We start from the raw sequence: 18431 nt of genomic DNA on the forward strand, positions 1-18431 counted from the left end.
ACTTTACTTGAGTATTTCCATTTCATGCTTCTTTTTACCTACCTAAATAAATTGATAAATGGTTTTATGATTTTTTTTTCTTATTCTAGTGTTTTCTATAATTGTTTGATAGTATCCAGTATATATTCCATTGAATGTTTTTGAGTGGTACACGTGAAAGAGTACTTTAATTAATTTGAGATGAAAAAGGCTGAATTTGAGGATAAGCATAACCTGAGAAAAGATGGCTTTTCAACAAAACCTTTGACTCTATGAAACATATTTAGATCAAATCAGTTGTTAAGTAGCAGCCTGTAATACTTTTGCCATTCCCAGTACAACACATGCTTGCAGCAAGCTCAATTAGTGCGTCTATCCCGTGGTAAGATAAAAGTTAGGAAACTTCAATGCTCCGTTAAACTCCTCATATCAACACATTAAGTATAATAAATGTGCCTTTTTGTACCCATAACCTTAGTCCTCAAAAAAGCTGTTCTCTTTCCACAGTTGAAACTAAAAGAGTGAATGAAGAAAAAAAAAATGACGAGGAGTTAATGCTGAGGCGGCCGAAAATGAGAGACAGTCGCAGCACTCAGTTGTAACACAGTCTGGCAAAACACTAACAAAGGAAATGAGCAAACCACACAGCAAATAACAGACTTTTATTCAACACTCTGGGCCCCACTGCTTACATCTGGGTGCCAACTCCCCTCACTTACAAATAAATGGAGTTATGAGAAATATTACGCACAAATTACTACATTTGTCTAGACGGGACATTATTGTAGCTTTACTTACATGGGCATGACCGAGTTCAGTTTTCATAAATATGTATATTGGTATATGTCAAACATTTACAGCTTCCAAATTCGCACTTAGGACTAAATGGCATGAATCAGTAAATAAACTACATTTCTCACAGTGTAAAACTATACATATGAGTGGGACTTCCTTGCCAGATAAACCAAACTCATGTATACTTCCTTCAAAGAATAGCTTTGATTTCAAGAATTAAAAATTGTTACAGTTGAATTACAGCTGTAACATTTTTAAATTAGGTTCAAATAAACATGGTTGTGTGAACTTTTGAGAAGGTGTCATTTGTTCTCAGCAATATGGCCCTGCCTCAAAGGCCTTACACTCCGAAGCAAACTGAAATATTCTCAAACAAATAGTGGGTTTGCAACCGAATGGAACCGCCAGAAAGCAACAATGCTTAGCAGGCCTCTCAAAAACACCTGTATAAACTTTATTCTAGAGTAATCTTGATTATATTCAGACTTGTATGTTAAGACTACAATTGATAATGTTCTAGGTACAACAGGTTGTTCTCTACAACTCCGTCAGTGGCTATTCCGTTTGCTTTTTCATCAGCTTAATTTTCAGCGTGTAATATTCCTCTTGCAGCTTGAGGACTGCCTCTTGTCTTCTTAGCACAGACATTTCCAAATCCATTCGCTCTTGCAAAGTTGTGCAGTGCACTGCGGGTGAAGAAGCAGAACAGAGAGTATCCAGGTGTTCTGCAGAAGCAGCAGCAAAGCCAGCAGCATGATGAGTGCTGAAATGCACTGCAAGTGATTTTGGGACGTTAGTAAAATCTGTCATTTTTTGTTCTGCTGGAGAAGTGGATGGATCTGGATATGTGGGGAGCTCAAGCTCTCTCAGTGGATGTTTGTTTGAGAATCCTTCATCTACTCTGTGCTGATTTTCATCTTCATCACTACTGAAAAAAAAGATTGTCAATGATAATGTTTGACAATAATATGCATTTCATCTTTAAAGTATTAGTTCATCCAAATTACAAACAATATATATATATATATATTCTCACTTCCCTCTGGTTTAGTTTTATTAATCCAGGTTCTGAGATTCAGCTTCTCTGATGTTGTTTTTGGTGTGCTCCCAGCACTGATAAATTAAATATTATACATTAATGGCAGCAACTCTTTCCAGAAACCATATTCGTGTTACTCTAAATAATCCACAGAGCTCACTGTGAACAGTTTTTATTTATTTGTCACAATGCTCCACTGAAAACTGTTCACAGTGAGGTTTGTGGATAACACAAATGTAACCAGGACATTCATTTGAAGTAAGTGAATACTGAATGCTTGTTTTGTAATTGGGATGAACAAATATCAATAACATATTTTCAATAAGTTACTGTCTATAAAGTTATGCTTTGTTTCAGTCTAAACATATAAAACAACAACCTGTTTTGTTGAGTTTCCATCAACTCTGAGATTGAAGAGTCTTCTCTATCGTGTTGCAGCATTTCTGAGAGGTTCATCACAGAAATCACCACTTGAGTCACAGTGCTGAACTGTTCAACGGACAGGCCTTCTATAAATGAAAAGTCATGTCATGCATTAATTAATAATAAATACAATACTATGTATTCAACTCAAACAGTGATGATGTGGATTTGCATATTTCTTCCTCTGAGTTTTTAACTCAAAATCATCCACTTAGCCACCATCAAGGTGCCTTTTCACCAGTCTTAGATTGCAGATTTAATGACACTGAGCATTAAGACTTTTTTCTTGCTAACAAATAGCAGATGTTCCTCACCTGTGCCCGCTTGCCTTCTATGTCGTTTGATCTCCTCCCTTGACTTTGCCAGCAGATTCTCCCACTTTTTGTTACAGTCAGAAACTGTACGCTGAATCTGTGGAAAGGCAGTGTTGATGGATTGGGCCATTTCCTCCCAGGCTTGTCTTTTATCCTGTATTGTAACACCAGTGCTGCACTTCCCTCTGATTATGTCTTTCTTCTCCTGCATTAACTGAGCAAGAAGAAGACACTCCTGGTCTGTCCAGTTAGGTCTCCGCTTCCTGCTGGACATCCCTTCAAGAAGTTGCAGGGGCATTATTCTGGCAATGACAGACACATTTTGATTATTTCCAGCCTTCATTTGGTCCCTTATACATATATATAGCGATTGCATACAGTGCAGAAAATTCAACACAATTAAATGCAATTATACTATTAAACACAATAATCTAACTGAAAGGCAAAACCTTTAACCTAAGTCTTTTTTTAACTTAAGTTATTGTATTTAAGAGATTTTTTTTATTTTAAGATTTTCGCTACCTGGAACCCCACCAAGGCAAAGAGTAACTTGATTGCAGGTCAGACCTTTGCTGAATGTAAATACTACGAGCTACAGTGCACGCTACAGTAAATAATTACTGGTAAAAACCTTAAGGTGAAACGTAAGGCTTTCTTCTCCGTCTCAGGGAAAATCCACAACGTCGCAGGACGATGACGTCGTCACCCGGTGACGTGTCAGTTTGTTTACAGCCGTCCTCGCGCTGCAGCTGCACAGACATGGCTGTGGATATAACTTTACTTTTCAAAGCCAGTGTCAAGACGGTAAAAACCAGGAACAAGGCGATAGGAATAGGCTTTGACTCTACCAAAGATGAGATTTTCAAGAGCAGCGGACCCAAGAGCGGCTTCTCTCGAAAGGCGAAAGAAGTGGTGAGTGTTTCCTCAAGCTAACGTTTAGCTAACTGGGGCTAGCATCGAAACTAACTGACTTTACGTGTACTGACAGCTGAATACGGGGCTGTTTTAATGACGTTGTTGCTCATGCTGTGTTGTAGAACCAGCAGTTAGCCTGTGAAGTGTGTACAGCAGTTTAGACAATTCAATGTGTACCAGCTGTTTACAGTTAAGGCCTCTCTCAGCGGTGTAACGTTATAAATCATTAGACAACTTTATTGAATTCAACGTGAAGTAAATGGCAGTTAGGAGTGAGCAATGTGGATAAAATACCCTGTCTCAATCTATGTTATTTATAACAAATTGATTAAATATCTGACACATAATGGCACTTCACTACATTGATGCTAAAATCATACATAAATCCAGTATTGCCATAAAGCAGCCGTGTGTATTTATTCCTAACATTGCCCAATACACCCAGAGATATTAAATATGAATGCATATTAATTCAAACCTCTGGTAGCTGACACACTTATATCATCTTTAAGTAGATATCATCATCGTTGGCGAACCCTAATGGGATGCTTATATCCTCCTAACTGCTGTTACTCTGCAGGTTTAGTTGGAGGGCGTTGATGTGTTGATACACGTGTCAGCTGTATTATCATTTACTGGTCTGATTATTGAGCTTATTTAGCCTCATATTTAGTTAATGGTGCACAATAGTACACTAGAACCACACACATTAAAGTGTCCCAGTACTGTCATATTTGAGGTGCCAAAACTGATTAAATCTGAATGTATTTGCTGCAAGTTGGTTCAAGGAATTCAAGGAGGCTGTCAAATCGCAATACACTAAAACATAACCTGTCATGGCATTGTGAATGCCAGCAGAGCATGACTTCTATATTATTCATGTTCAAGAAATTATTTCCCAGTTTTATACAGAAGAAGTGTTAAAGTATACTTTAATCCTTTTCAGAGCCCTCTTTCAAACCAGAAACCACATTAATGTTACTCAGTGACTCAGCGCTTTATTTTCTCCCTGTGGATGTGTTAGTTATCTACTCAGTGTTTTAGTGATGCACTGGCTTTCTATAACTCAAAAATGAATTCAATGTGTTCAAAACAGAGTAACTTTCCACATAGCCAATCACAGCAGCCATCCTTTGTCCGTCTTTCACTGCGTCACTGCTGGTGAGGCTGGACCGTTGTGTTGGCTTTTAATACGCTCTGTCTGTTTCAAGATGTGTTCTTCTTGCAAGGTGCCCACTGTTCTGGAGTAAATGTGCATTGCAGTTAGCAAATGGGGCATGGCTTGATCGTACAGTTGCCGTTCAGTCTATTCAACCCATTTGGCACATATTTACATCTTGAACACATGTGATTCATTCGTCACGTGTTTTGTGTACAGTGCTGCCTGTCTGTATAGCTCATATCTGGACCCACTCACAAAGCACTGAGGCATTGATGTTGCCACACAGTTCAAATTAAATGTTCTGGCTCAGACATGCCCTGCTAGCCTCCTTTGTTACACGCCTGCTTGACCATTATATTCCAACAATCATTCCAACAACTTAAGTTAGTGTACTTCTGAAGAAAAATCAATTCCAAAATGTCATCTACTGGACACAGACAGATAAAGATAACCGAAATATAATAGCACTCTTAAAAAACACTATTTTTACTTCAGTCAGACTACAGGAATTTTCAAATCCTGCCCAATGTGGGCAGTTCAGGATAAATGGCTGCTCTGCTTGAGATCTGGGAAGACAAAAGCTAAGTTGTTAGCTTTTTTAAAAAGAAGTCACATTGGGCCAGCTGGCCAGACTCAGCAGTTTTATGCCCAGAATATTTTGGGCCAACTGTCAGGTCCGAGCGCCACTGCTTCCCAAACATCGACAGGCCTAGATTTTGGGCTTTGAACCGACCCGGAAAATTGCCCAATGAGATCTAGACTTTAGGCTGCGGAAGCCGAAACATTACTTCTAAAGCTAGCGAAGAGCATTCTCTTCACTCTGTTTAGATCGAAAAGAAATGGCGAGTTTTTCTCATAATATCCTGAACTAATTAAAACAGGTTCTCAATCTCAGACAAATGTTCAGCTGTAGGTCGTATTCACATCGTTAGCAAGGACATTTTTATTTCACTGCCTCTGTTGAAAGACTGCGTAAAAATTTCACATAGCTTAAAATATATTTGTGAAGAAAAGTTGAATCTTGACCTTAACACTTGGCAGAAGGACCGTCATTGGTGTTTAATTAGTTCTTGAAAACATCTCACATTTTATTCTTCCACCGAGGTACATGGACATCATCAATGGTTGGCAGTAGGTAGTGGATCATTGGGAACTACAAGGCTTCGCTCCATGTCACGAGAGTTGATCCTCCGCCAGAAGTCCTTGGCCTGACATGAATATCGTACACATCGTAACACAAACCTCTTCAAAGGCACCTTGAAGAACCACTTTACGTTTCCCTCGGGGAGTCGGGACTTTAAGTCGTACCTGATGTCTCCAACCATGAGTCTGAGGCGAACATGAGCCTGGTCACAGCAGCTCTGCACAACTAGGTTTTTGTTATGTTCTGTTACATTTATATTAGAAATGGTGGTTTAATAAAAGCAGTGGTGCTGATTCAAAGAAACCCAAACCTATCCTGTGGTGCACCCCCCCCCCCCAAACCACTGTGTCCCTCACGCTGCAGATATAATCTCAAACCATCTCGGTGAAGCAGCTTTTGTAGAAATTGAAATTGCGAGCTTGGAATGTCCAGACTGCTTACAGTTATGTCGCGGTTTTCACCCGCAACTCGACTATCAATTCTTCTCTGTACAGACTGACATAGGCAGCATTTTTTTTTGTGCGAGTCCCCTCTTCACATGTACGATTCCATAAACATACTGCAATAACATTTTCTTTCGGCTCTCGGACAATTTCTCGGGGAAAGCCGATCCTCCCAAGAGCCAGTGATTAAAGGTGGAAGATCAAAACAGAGAAAATATTAAATTAGGTCCCCAGTAACAATGTTGACGGCCGGCACCTAATGCACAACAGATGTGGGTGCCCTTCAAGACATGCATAACTCTCCAAGTTCCCACTGAAGCTTCACAAAAATAGAAGGAAAACATCAAAGTTGACAAATACACAGTGGTCCTGTGAGTCTTTTTCCTGCTCAAAGAGAAAGGAAATTCAGCATCGTTCAAGGCAACAACAAAAAAAAAGGGCTTGATTGACTAATAAGAGGGCCGGTGTTTACAGGGTGGGGTTTGGTCAGGGGAATCTTTTACCTCATAGGGGGGTCGGTTTGGACCACTGTGATCTCCATTTCACTGCTCACCTCGTCTCTCTCCGCAGCATGCTGCCCTTCTCGAGTTTAAATGGAGGAGGTCACTTTAAAATTGGTAAATTGTGTGTAGAAAATAGTGCTTGGCTCCCCACTGTGCCTTCAGTATTGGTATTCCAAAATTGGCTCCTTCTCACGGTGTTTTCTTAGAAACCCTGAAAGTGTGGCCATCGGCCAGCACTTAAAAGTATGTTGTGCTGATAGGGGGGGGGGGGGGGCTCTTCCCTGTGAAAACTTTCACATTGAAATAGTACGCTTGTATAATCTCAAAAAATGTAGGAATCTGGTTTACTTTATATTTTTGTCAGTGATGATCAAGTTTCCAAGTCTAAAATGGTTGGTTTAACATTTTGTTTAACAGTTATGTTTTGGGACTATATGGCTCCAAATAATGTCTGATTACGAACATAAAAGTCAACTATTTCCCCCAATGAAATAGACTGGGATATGTTAAATCTGTGATGGAGACCAAACTCTTTTTTTATGATTCTATTGATGCTGTCATGAAGCTGGAGCATGTTGGCAGATCTTTGCGTTTTAGATAGCGTACAGCCACAGCAGCAGATGGAATACAGCAATGACATTTACAAGTCGGCATTAATGCCGATCGTTTAGGGAATAAAGTGCACAAGTGTGGAAATCTAAGATAAGATAAATTAGTTTATTAATCCCACAGGGGGGACATTTTCAGTTACAGCAGCTAAAGGGATAGTGCAACGAGAGGCATCAGAAAAAAACTAATTAGTAAAGATATAATAGATAAATATACAGTGAAAAACTAAATCTAAAATCTTATATATTTGTAGATGGACTGAGTGGTTGACTTTACATTATAGAACATATAGAATATTATAGTATTAGAATAGTCCTAGAAGCAGGAACCTTCACACACCGCAGGTGAAGCAGCCTGTCACTAGAGGGGCTGCCCCGTGCTGTTACAGGGTCCTGATGGGGTGGGACGTGTTCTCCATCAGGGACGATAGCTTAGCCACCGTTCTCCGTTCTCACACCACCTCCACTGGGTCGAGGGGTCATCCCGGGACTCAGCTGGCCAGTCTGTCTATCTGTCTTAAGGGGCATTTGTCTCTTCTTAAATAAAAGTTATTGTTGGTCAGTTCACAAAGTTTAAACTTAGTAAAAGCACAAAGCCTGTAGCTAAAATTTACCAACGTGAATATTCACAAAATAGCCGTACAAATGATTTCAGGGTGTAAAAAAACAATCATCCATGTTGTAAATAAAAAGCGAAATCCTGACTTTGTTATGATTCTGTCTCACGAGACAATTTAAAGTGTGAAACCTATGTTATATTTTTAACTCGGTGCAAGTGTGCAATCTGTAATTGTATTTAACATTATTTACAAAAACTCGGCCGGGTGGGTAAATGCGTGATAATCTTTCCACCCCCCCCCCAAAACACTTAAAAAATTCCCAACCTTGGCACACAGGTTAAAAACGTCCTCACATACAGCTGTCAAAGCCGGGACTATACTCAACCAGGACCTCAGCCATGGGGAAGGGATTTGCAGGGATCACCCCGAGATGAACGCGCTGCTAAATGGTCTCTTTACCAGTTGGCCTAATCTTTGCACTGTTTTCCCATGAAAGCCAGGCAAATTGAATTTTGAGGCATCCTGTCAGGCCCGAGCACAAGCTTTTGTTATTTAGTTTCAATGCGTGCAACAAAATGCGTTTGCCTGATTCGTGACATGAAAATAAAAGAGGTAAAAAGTGTTGAAATGCAGATTTACAGATGTATGTCAAACTGTAAATCGTAAGACGGACACCAGATACTCTGCAGACTAAATAGTTTAAGCCGAACACACGTTGAGCTCAATGGACGAGGCTCAATTTTAAACATTTAAACACGTAGGACGACTAAAGCAGCAGCTGTTGGCGCTTTTTGAAGAATGCTGTCAAGCTTTTGTTATTACGCAATCTGAAGTTATTGTGATTTACAATCACTGAAATACTACCAATGCAGATGACAGCAGGCGGCATACTTGACCCTGACACTTCAAAACACAGAGTCTGAACCGTGAAACAGATGTGTGCTCCTCTACTTAGAGACGAGTGGGTTCTTTTGTTCTAGATTAAGATATTAGTACAAGACATGGAGTATTGATAAAGTATACTCATTTCAGGATCATGACTACACAATGTCCATATTCATTTATTAGTATATTCAAAGCATATAATCATTTGTATGTGTTCAAAGAAGATAAAACAACCCATTGACTTTCATGCAAAAATGAGGTGGTTACTGATACACTGCAACCTAAATCAAAGATGTGTGCAATTTTATATTTTAAAAGAGGAAGTAAGGCTTGATGTGTGTATGGGGATTTTGGAGCAAATCACTTCTACTATATACTATATTAATACAAAAGTAATGCTGGTGAATCTGAATTCTAGATGGAGACACTGAATGAGAGGAAGGGAGGGAGTCTGTTTGTTTACCCGATAAATAAATAAATAAATAAATAAATAAATGTAAATAAATAAATGTAAAAAATTTTGTTAATATTACATAAATTACATTTTGTATCCATGTATGATCTGATCAAACATGAACAAACACCACGAATGTATACAAGCGCTGCTTACTACTTATGAAAACACGGTAATACTACTTTAGCGCATATCAAAAAAGGGTCAAAGAACCCGTTCATGAATAATATCAAAAGTCTTCTTTGATGGCACGTTCTTGTTTGTTTATGGAGCTGACTAAAGCGTTCGTACTGCGAGAAGACAAAACTAAACCCATTAGAGAGTCAGACATAAACATGATAATAAAACCAGCATGTGGCAGAGTCTTCTCCACTGAAGCATCCTCTCTATCAGGCCCACGTACCCCAAAAACACAACATAGCATGGCGTCAGTGGGGATCGCCCTCGGTCAGGACACACAGGGTCTTAAACCGATGCCGGGCAGTCATCATCGAATTCTGTCAGTTACCTGGATTTAACGAAACAAAGAGCCATCCAAGCTCTTTAGAAAATCTGTTAGCTAAGCCGTTTCTCTTTTCTTCCTCGTAATAATCCCCCCTGATGGTTTGTTTGGGCTCAATCGGGGCTGGAGGGGAAACAGGGGAAAGGAGAAAGTGAGGAGGTAAAGTGGGGGTCTTTGATGATGACGAGATTAGACGTAGCCCGGCAGACTGTCTCCTTCTGCCGTCGCTGCGAGCTCTGCCTCACACACACACACACACGCACACACACACACCTATTCCGGTTGCACGTATTTCACACGCACACACACTCTCGCATATAGCTACATACACACACACGTATACGGTGAGCCTCATGCACAAGGCCACCCCCTTCCTCATTGTTGAGGAATTACTTGCTCTTTAGGGTCTTAAGTTACAAGAGCAATTGATCCCTCTGACCCCCTGCAAACCCTTGAGGTTGTGCTGGGAATCCGAGCTCCAATGTATACACACAGGAGACAGCTCAACCCCCAGAGCAGCACTCTTGACACTCCCCGGCACCCCCACAACACACACACACACGCACACACAATGCACTCTTTCTTTTTTTATTTGTGTCTTATGTCCCAATGCTGTGGATTTAGCACTGCCTGCTGGTCAAAAGCTGCAGTGCAATGGACAGAGTTCTGCTGGCAATTATATTTTGTACATAAATAAAAAGCTGAAGCCAAGTACTACTTGCAAGCAGAAAATATAGTTTATAGTACAATGTAAATTAGTCATGCCTTGTAGCGGGTTGTATTTTCCACTTTGTGGCAGGCCAACTCTCAAAAACAGAGTTACTGAAACTCCACAGTGGTTTGTATTGTTTTTCTTAGATAAAGGGGTCAAAGGCTTAATAAGATAATATCACGACAATCGACAATCTGCTACATCTTTAGCACTCAAAGGCCCGGGCAAGTTTAGTCTCCTTTTTAAAAATCAAATAAATACATTGACCGGAGTTTTACAAATTGACATTAGGGCAAGAAATTAACGTTTATTTTCATTATCCATTAATCTGCAGCTTATTGTCTTGTTTATAGAATGTCAGCAAATGGTAGACAAGTTCCCCATAAAATGTCTTATGTTCTCCGACGCACATTCCGGACTCCAAAAATATTTAGTTCACCGTCATAGGCTAAGAGAAACTAAAACAAAAAAATCACGCTTGAGACGATGAAGCCTTTTTGTTTGTTTATTATCAAAACAGTCAATAGTCAATTCATTTGTGGTCTATTGGCTAATTGAGTTGAGATAAATGATGAATCACTAATGAAAATGAAGCACGTACTAAGATGTCACAACTAACAATATTTCTCAATGAAACATCTGACATTTGTCTCTACTGTAAGAGACATATTGGAATGGCTGAACGCATAATTTAATTGCTGAAGAAAACATTATTACTATCTTAGTTAATACATTTAATAAAAAAAGATGTCTAATTTGTTCTAACCCGCTGGATCACCCAGGACATTTGGGCTACATTGCTGTAGTTTTATCAATCTTGCAGGAGTTCGCTTCAAAGTTCCCTCGTTCACTGAGACCCTACATAATGGATAATGTTTTTGAAAGACTTTGAACCACAATAAAGGTTCTCTTCTCCTCTTCTCCTCCCTCTAAGCTCAACTGCTCCGAACAACAATTAACTCTTGACCTCAAATAATTGTATTATTACAAAGGTCGGCTTGCCTTAACAGCCCTTTCCTGAGTTAGTGCCCCACAGCAGTGACATACGTCACTGAATTACCTTCTAAACCAAAGAAGGAGTTCTACGTTTCTAACAAATTGCTCCACTCTGTTTGTCTTGACACCTTCTCTCTGCGTCGAGAAACGTGTCATTTCTTTTTTTTTTAAACGTCGGCTCAAATAAAACACTGCTTCAGGTCACCGTGACGCTAGGAACGAATGTTTAGAGACATTATTGGACTGCTGGTGAGCCAGGTTACCCCCTCACAGCCAAGGCAATTTGATAATTGAGGTTGTTAGAGTGAAAAAGCTGAAGGCTGAAGACAGTGATGTTATGCTATCAAAATAATCTCCCGTGCTCCGGGGTCGCTGTCACAGTCAAACTCATTGTGTCAGTTTTCAATCCTCAGCCTGTCTGAGTTCTGTCTTCTTGTGGATCCAACAGAGCCCGCTGTGTGCACATTCACACCCACTTGCAGCCTGCCAGCAGAGCTCTGTGGACAGGGAAGCAATTTGGTCTTTTTTAATATTTGACCAAATTACAGGAGCAAATATTGGATTGAACCAAGTTTCCTCTGGTTTGCCTGTGCACACACACGCTTTGGACATTTTCTCCGTGATAAATAGTAACCGATCGTGAATTTAAAGCTTATTAGAGATAGCTCTGTCAGTGCTCTGTGTGCCGCCGCTCACGCTTTTATTTACGAGAGCTGCTTGACGAGGAAATTGCAGGTTTGATTTTTGCATGTCCCTGACTTGATGACTTGTCAAAAGCAAATATTGAGAATTCACAGAGACAGACAGACATTGGTCGCCTGTCACATCCAATAAATACAACATGCTGCGTTTACTCTGGCTCTGTGTGAATGTAGTCGGGAGAAAATAGTTTCCTGGTACAAGTCTAAAAAAAACCTCTTTCTTAAGCCGTTGACATATGTGAAGGGGCATCTGAGGCGTAGGATTTAAAGAGACTGGTCAACACGAAGGTAATCAAGTAATGCTTCTTCTCACTTTATCTCGGCAGATCTCGAACATCACCAAGCTCAAAGACTTTCTGCTACAACACAGGAAAGATTACGTGAGCGCCGGAAGGTAAGCCACGCCAAACAGTCCCAGTAATCCACCACAATCAACAACAGCAGCCGGTAAAACCCTTCAAGGCTGCAAGGGGAGGCCGGGAAAGAGACAAACACTTTGATTCTGAGTCAATTCAGAGAAGGTCAGGAGTCAGGGCTACTTGAAGGTATCGTCAAATCTGTCTCCAGTGTGTGTGTGTGTGTGTGTGTGTGTGTGTGTGTGTGTGTGTGTGTGTGTTGTCTGCTGGCACAAGGTCAGCAGCGAGTAGGGTGGTCTGTGGCGGCAGGCTCCAGTCTAATTGTCTGGAATAATTGAGCTGCAAGCAAGTGAAGAACAAATCACGCCCTGAGACTAATCCAAGGCCCCCTCTGTGTCCTGTAGGTGTGGGTGTGTGTGTGTGTGTGAAGTAGCCTCTGTTTCGTTAGGTTTGTTGATGAAGCCTCAGCAGAACCGATTAACTAAACATTAGAGATGTCAGTGGGTGGAGTGCAGCAGTATTTAGTGGTGGGAAAATCCATCGAGAAACCATCGGTTTTGTGGCGTAGGCGCAAGTCTCGTCTGCAGTCGGCCGTTCCTGTCTTCCAATTTTCTTATCAACTTCCGTTTTTCCTCCTCTCTTTGACTTTGCCTGACAGAGTAATGAAACATTACGGATTAAACTAAACTCACTTCCAAATGTTTATCAAACTAGTCAATCATTTTACACCAAGTATGGCTAGGGTTAAATTAGAAGCCTAATTGATGGTGCCTTAAATCGATTATATATATATATTGTTTTCACATGTTATGAGTGTAACCAAACCAAAAATCCTTCTCTCGGTCACCGTGAGTATGATAAAGGATGATTCAGTGGTTCAGCTTTCATCACTGCGTCGTTGTTTTTTCATGTGTGTTTTATTTAGAGGCTCCTCGGATCTTCATTATCAATTAATCTGTCGATCATTTTTGTCTGTAAGATGTCATTAAATAGCGACAAATGTCCATCGCAATTTCCCAGAATCCAAAGCGATTGTTATGTCCAACCAACTGTCCAATTCAAAAGGTTATGATGTAAACCAGAAACTGTTGGTATTTATGCTAATTTATAAATGTCAGCTCTGGTTTTATCATACGTATATATTCATAAGTCAAGTTCTTCCAGTTTTATTAAACCAATCAAAGTATTTCAGATTGCCACAAGCTCTTTACAAATGTTATGTATGCATATACAACATATGTTTGTTCTTAAAGAGTATCGTTGTGTCTCAGAAGTCCACCAGAGGGAGACAGTAGGTCTCAATACGCACCACTGCCTGACAGCAAGGTCCTGTGTTTGAGCTACACGTATGCTCATTTCTGTGTGGAGCTTCATGTTCTCCTGAAGTTTGTGCAGGTTTCCTCAGATTGTTTCAATTCCCTCTGAAAGTAACAAAACGTGAGCTCAGCTGAATGGGGAAACTCGTAACTTGCCCTTTTGTGGAAGCTTTAATGTTCAGAGGTGGGCCTGCCGTCCGCCCAGTGCATGATGGGATTGGTCACTGTTCCACATGGAGGTGAAGGGGGTGCAGAACGTGGTTGAAGTTAGACATGAATAGTTGGGAGGAGCAAGGCATCTGTCAGTATTTAGGCCACTTATAATAAAGCTGTGCTCTAAATAGTCTTTGTTTGGATAACAGTCAAACGTTGGGCTTTGGATACATGCCCACAAAGTATTTAAACTTACTGTGACTGTTGATGTGTGTTTCACAGTCTCATCTCGTCAGATCTGACCCGTATGACGGACAATGAACGAGACCAGATTGACCAGGATGCTCAGATCTTCATGAGGACCTGCTCCGAGGCCATCAAGCAGCTACGCAATGAAGGTGCGCGCTTGTTTTACCGTGCAGCACGTGAACTAGTTTAGAGATATCATTGGAAATGTAACGTATGCTTACCGGTGGTAGTTTTGTCTTGCATTGACTTTCAAAACATCAGCAGGTGGCTGGAAACACACAAGTTTGTTTCTGTAATAAAGAGAATGTTTTAATGTCACAATAGCGCCGAAGCAGGTGACATCAGCCCAGATAAAGGAGCACAGAGGGGCCGTGCTGGACCTCATTGAAATGTTTCTGAGAGGTGAGTTCATGCAACTCATTACAATGTAAACCGTGTGCTCCTGTGGAGTGTTTTGTAGGCATCCATTGGACTGCATGGCAGCATCACGTGTATCTTGTTTGTTTTTAAGGAGTATGTAAGCTGTACTCTGAACAGAGGGCCATCCGAGTCAAGAGAATGGTGGACAAGAAGAGGCTGTGAGTGTATATATATATATATATATATATATATATATATATATATATATATATATATGCATACTTCATTCACAACATTTATTTACTTTTAACAACTTGCTCCTGATTCTCATGACCCTGTGCTATGTGTTTTCAGGTCGAGACTGGCCCCAGAGCACCGCATTAAGGTGCAGAATATGCCGGTGGTGGAGCCCAAAGAGGAGAAGACTGTCAAGGAGGAAAGTCCTGGTGAGTCAGTAAGTCTCCTGAGACACTGGGCGCTATTTCTGTGGCGGCACAAGCAACCCTGCTACTTCATGTTCATGCTGTACTGACTTCTTCTCTGCTGCTTTAGTATTTTTGTGAATTTAGCTATTTCTGTTCCCTGTAAAGTAAAGTGCATTCTGTGCACGACAAGAAAATCAAATAATAAAAAGAATATGGGACGAGTGATGCACAGTGACTATGTAAATATAAAATGAAACACTTAGGCTAAACATAGTTAACCCAGTAGATACATTTGCTCATGAATGCAATTTTAAATGGATTATATTAAGAATGCCAGTAAAGCAGTCTGTACTGCATTAACGATGGGTGAGTGATTTCTTTACATTGTGTTTAAGTGCTTCCCTTCGTTATTTACTTTTCTACAGACAGCTGAAGGCAGCAGGGCCGACCTTTCATCTGCAGCTAGCTCTGCACCATTAATCCTGATTATTCTCTGTGGGTCCTTGATTACAACCAGTAACTTTTAATGTGCAGGTTTATGCAGTCCGAACCATCAGGTGTTGGGAATTCAAATGTAGAGATGTACTTCACAGGTCACGGTAAAAAGTTTAAGATAAGATTCCTCAATATTAAAGTTCCAGGTCCTCTCGACATCAGTTCACATCCTCATCTTCATCCTAAAAACACTGGAACAGCTGCATGTGTCCTCAACTTCGTTCCAACTCTTCCGTCAACGTTAGCGTGACACTTTTAATTATAAAATGGCTTTTTAATGGCATTATGATGTCCTACAGCTTGATTATGACAGTAAAGGTTTTGGCTAACTTTGACAGTAGCGTGTCAAAAAGTCTTCATTGTCATTATCTCGTTAATAGGATTGTTAAGTGAACCCTGAACGCTGCTTTAAGGCATTTCTATCTCAATCTTATTATCAAATTAAGAGACAAAAACTGAAGGCCCCAAAATAAATGTTGCACATTTTAATCAACTTTTGCTGTACTCATTTTCTACAAAATATAAATGCACATAATTTCATTTGCATTAATGCTTTGTACTTCAAGAAGTCCATCTAAATAACCGCTCAGGGTTATATTTTCACTTTCAAAGAGAATTAGCAACTTCATGAGTGGTTCAGATGAACAAAGTGAACGACTGAGTAAGTGATGACAGACACATTGTGAGCTTTTCCTTCCTGCAGAGAAGAGTGTGTCGGAGGTCCTGGACAACCCTGTCAACCTGTGGGAGGAGGACCGAGTGGAGGACGAGCTGTCTCCTGAGGAGATCCAGATGGTGAGACGCCATCATTATTCATTATTCATGTCGTACAGTATATGTAGATTTGTGTGATTCCTGCGTGTCTCATGAGAGTACAGCTATACTTAGACAACTTCTAAAAGCACAGGGACTCTGTAAAACGCATTCATTGCTTCACTGAGAAGGTTTTCGGTAAGAATGACTTTTTTTTTAATTAGCCAATTCAGCTGATTTTCCAGAGTGCCCCCCTCAGACGTTTGTGGTTAAGGTATACTGTAACATGCAGCATATTGTAACTTCTAATTGCCCCATGTCATGTTTAAATGTTAGGCATCTCAACATAGCCATACACAATTGATGAAGATGTTTCATTATTGCGTGTTTCCGTCTAGTTTGAGCAGGAGAACCAGAGGTTGGTGAGTGAGATGAACAGCCTGGTGGATGAAGTGAGGTGAGTCCAGCTCAGCTACTTTCCCTTTTTTCCTAAATCTCTTCTAATCAACACGACTATTACCATGGGATGTCATTCATTTCATTCTGTTCACACATCTGTATTGTGAGTCAGGGAAGTGAAGGGTAAACTGATTTACTGGTGGTGATCCAGAGATCCATTACACCGCCCTAGTGATTGAGATGCCAGGTCAGCAAGACAACAATTACGTGAAGTAGCACAAATCCATCCGTACAGGATTAAAGTAACCCGCGGACAGGTGTTTGCAGATGAAATTGCTACCGTGGTAGCCAGAGAAAACTAGCTTGTTTGTTCCAAATGGGACAGAAATGGTCCTACGGTGACAATTGCATGCCCCTGTAATACTGATGTCACCTGAAAGTGCTGCAACGAGCTAGGCACTCTTATTTTCATGGGATATGTCGAGCATTTCTTTTGTGCATTTCAGGCAAATCGAGGGGAAGGTAGTGGAAATTTCTCGACTGCAAGAGATCTTTGCAGAGAAAGTCCTGCAACAAGTGAGCTGAGTTCCTGCCATTTCATTCACTTCGTTTGGAGAAGAGCTTGACGTTAAACTCATTGTTCGTTTCACTTTCCGTGACAGGAAACCGAGATAGACAGCATTCATCAGCTGGTTGTGGGTGCTACAGAAAACGTCAAAGAAGGCAATGAGGATATACGAGAGGTAACATCACTAATCTATTCTGCATGTGGTATTCAAACTTAGTATGTTTGCCATTGGCTCATGTTAATAAATCTGTAATGATTATTTGTTTATTTGACAAGGCAATCAAAAACAACGCTGGCTTCCGGGTGTGGATCCTGTTCTTCCTGGTCATGTGCTCCTTCTCTCTCCTCTTCCTGGACTGGTACGACAGCTAACACAACTAGCCGGAATGGACTCTCTGTTCGACAGGAAACCGTCTGGCTCTGGCACATATTGCTTATCTCATAAAGAGGTGATGATGGCAACACTGAGACTGAATGTACATGCTGGAGCTGGTGTGCAAAGTGCTCTTCGTGAAGATTCTGTGTTCAAGTGGACATGGCAGTTCGTCCTTCCCCTGATGCTAACTATCTAAACTATCTAGTGTTTGTCCAGTGCTTTCAGGGCTTCAATGTGTAATTTGTCCTCTTTTAAGTGTTTTTATAGCTGGACACTTAGTCTTTCTTTACCACTAAAAGCAGCACTGATGGTTTGATCGACTGAAAATAACATTAATTCCTTTTCCTCTTTGGAACATACTGAAGTTCAGACTGGCATTACTATTACTTGCTGTCTCGTGTACACTATTTAAATAGATTACACATCAGTGACACATAAATTATACTTCACTGTCAAATCCTGATGAATGTTTTGCTTTACGGGCAATTGTGGGCAGCAGAGCAATTTATTCGATATCTATCACAGCATAACTGTACTGACACCGCATCCACATTCTAGTAAAACTAAGCAATAGTCTTAATTTAATTCTGTGTGTTCTTTCTTTACTTGAGGGTATCAATTTATAACAGTTGTTTCATATTCATGTCAAGCGTTCAGATAACATCCAGAGCAGCAGAAAGGCACGGCCTGCCCTGCTTCATGTCAGCTAACGAGAGAAGCTGTCGACAGGCGATTTGATTCACACAGCCTCCTGATGTTTCTGCTAATCTGTTTATTAGGATTAACCTATATCCTAGTTAAAGCATTACAGCGCTTAGAATTTTTTTCCTTTTGATCTCAACTCAA

At 40.5% G+C, this 18431-nt stretch overlaps 2 protein-coding genes across 2 annotated transcripts; one reads left to right on the forward strand and one right to left on the reverse strand.

Annotated features, from left to right (window-relative positions):
• Positions 1 to 662: 662 nt before the first annotated feature.
• LOC306714180 (uncharacterized protein) lies at positions 663 to 2848 on the reverse strand (the record flags this gene model as incomplete). Its single annotated transcript, XM_079184136.1, has 3 exons — positions 663 to 1699; positions 2193 to 2322; positions 2551 to 2848. 3 exons carry the CDS (start codon positions 2846 to 2848, stop codon positions 1330 to 1332), a joined length of 798 nt encoding a protein of 265 aa, XP_079040262.1. The 3' UTR covers positions 663 to 1329.
• A 421-nt stretch (positions 2849 to 3269) lies between these two features.
• Positions 3270 to 18164, forward strand: stx18 (syntaxin 18). The gene is made up of 11 exons (XM_079157074.1): positions 3270 to 3462; positions 12462 to 12529; positions 14243 to 14358; positions 14534 to 14611; positions 14721 to 14787; positions 14924 to 15015; positions 16193 to 16284; positions 16641 to 16699; positions 17148 to 17217; positions 17304 to 17384; positions 17486 to 18164. Exons 1-11 carry the CDS (start codon positions 3310 to 3312, stop codon positions 17579 to 17581), a joined length of 972 nt encoding a protein of 323 aa, XP_079013200.1. The 5' UTR covers positions 3270 to 3309; the 3' UTR covers positions 17582 to 18164.
• The last annotated feature ends 267 nt before the right edge of the window (positions 18165 to 18431 follow it).

The sequence above is a fragment of the Pholis gunnellus genome, assembly GCF_910591455.1.
Source record: "Pholis gunnellus genome assembly, chromosome: 3".
In the NCBI taxonomy this organism is placed as follows: domain Eukaryota; kingdom Metazoa; phylum Chordata; class Actinopteri; order Perciformes; family Pholidae; genus Pholis; species Pholis gunnellus.

What these genes read in the sequence shown, in the direction of transcription:
- stx18 (XM_079157074.1), top strand. Translation starts at nt 3,310, where the DNA reads ATGGCTGTGGATATAACTTTACTTTTCAAAGCCAGTGTCAAGACGGTA. An exon ending in CTCGAAAGGCGAAAGAAGTG is followed by an intron (nt 3,463 to 12,461) that starts GTGAGTGTTTCC and finishes TTATCTCGGCAG; the next exon opens with ATCTCGAACATCACCAAGCT. An exon ending in CATTGAAATGTTTCTGAGAG is followed by an intron (nt 14,612 to 14,720) that starts GTGAGTTCATGC and finishes TTTGTTTTTAAG; the next exon opens with GAGTATGTAAGCTGTACTCT.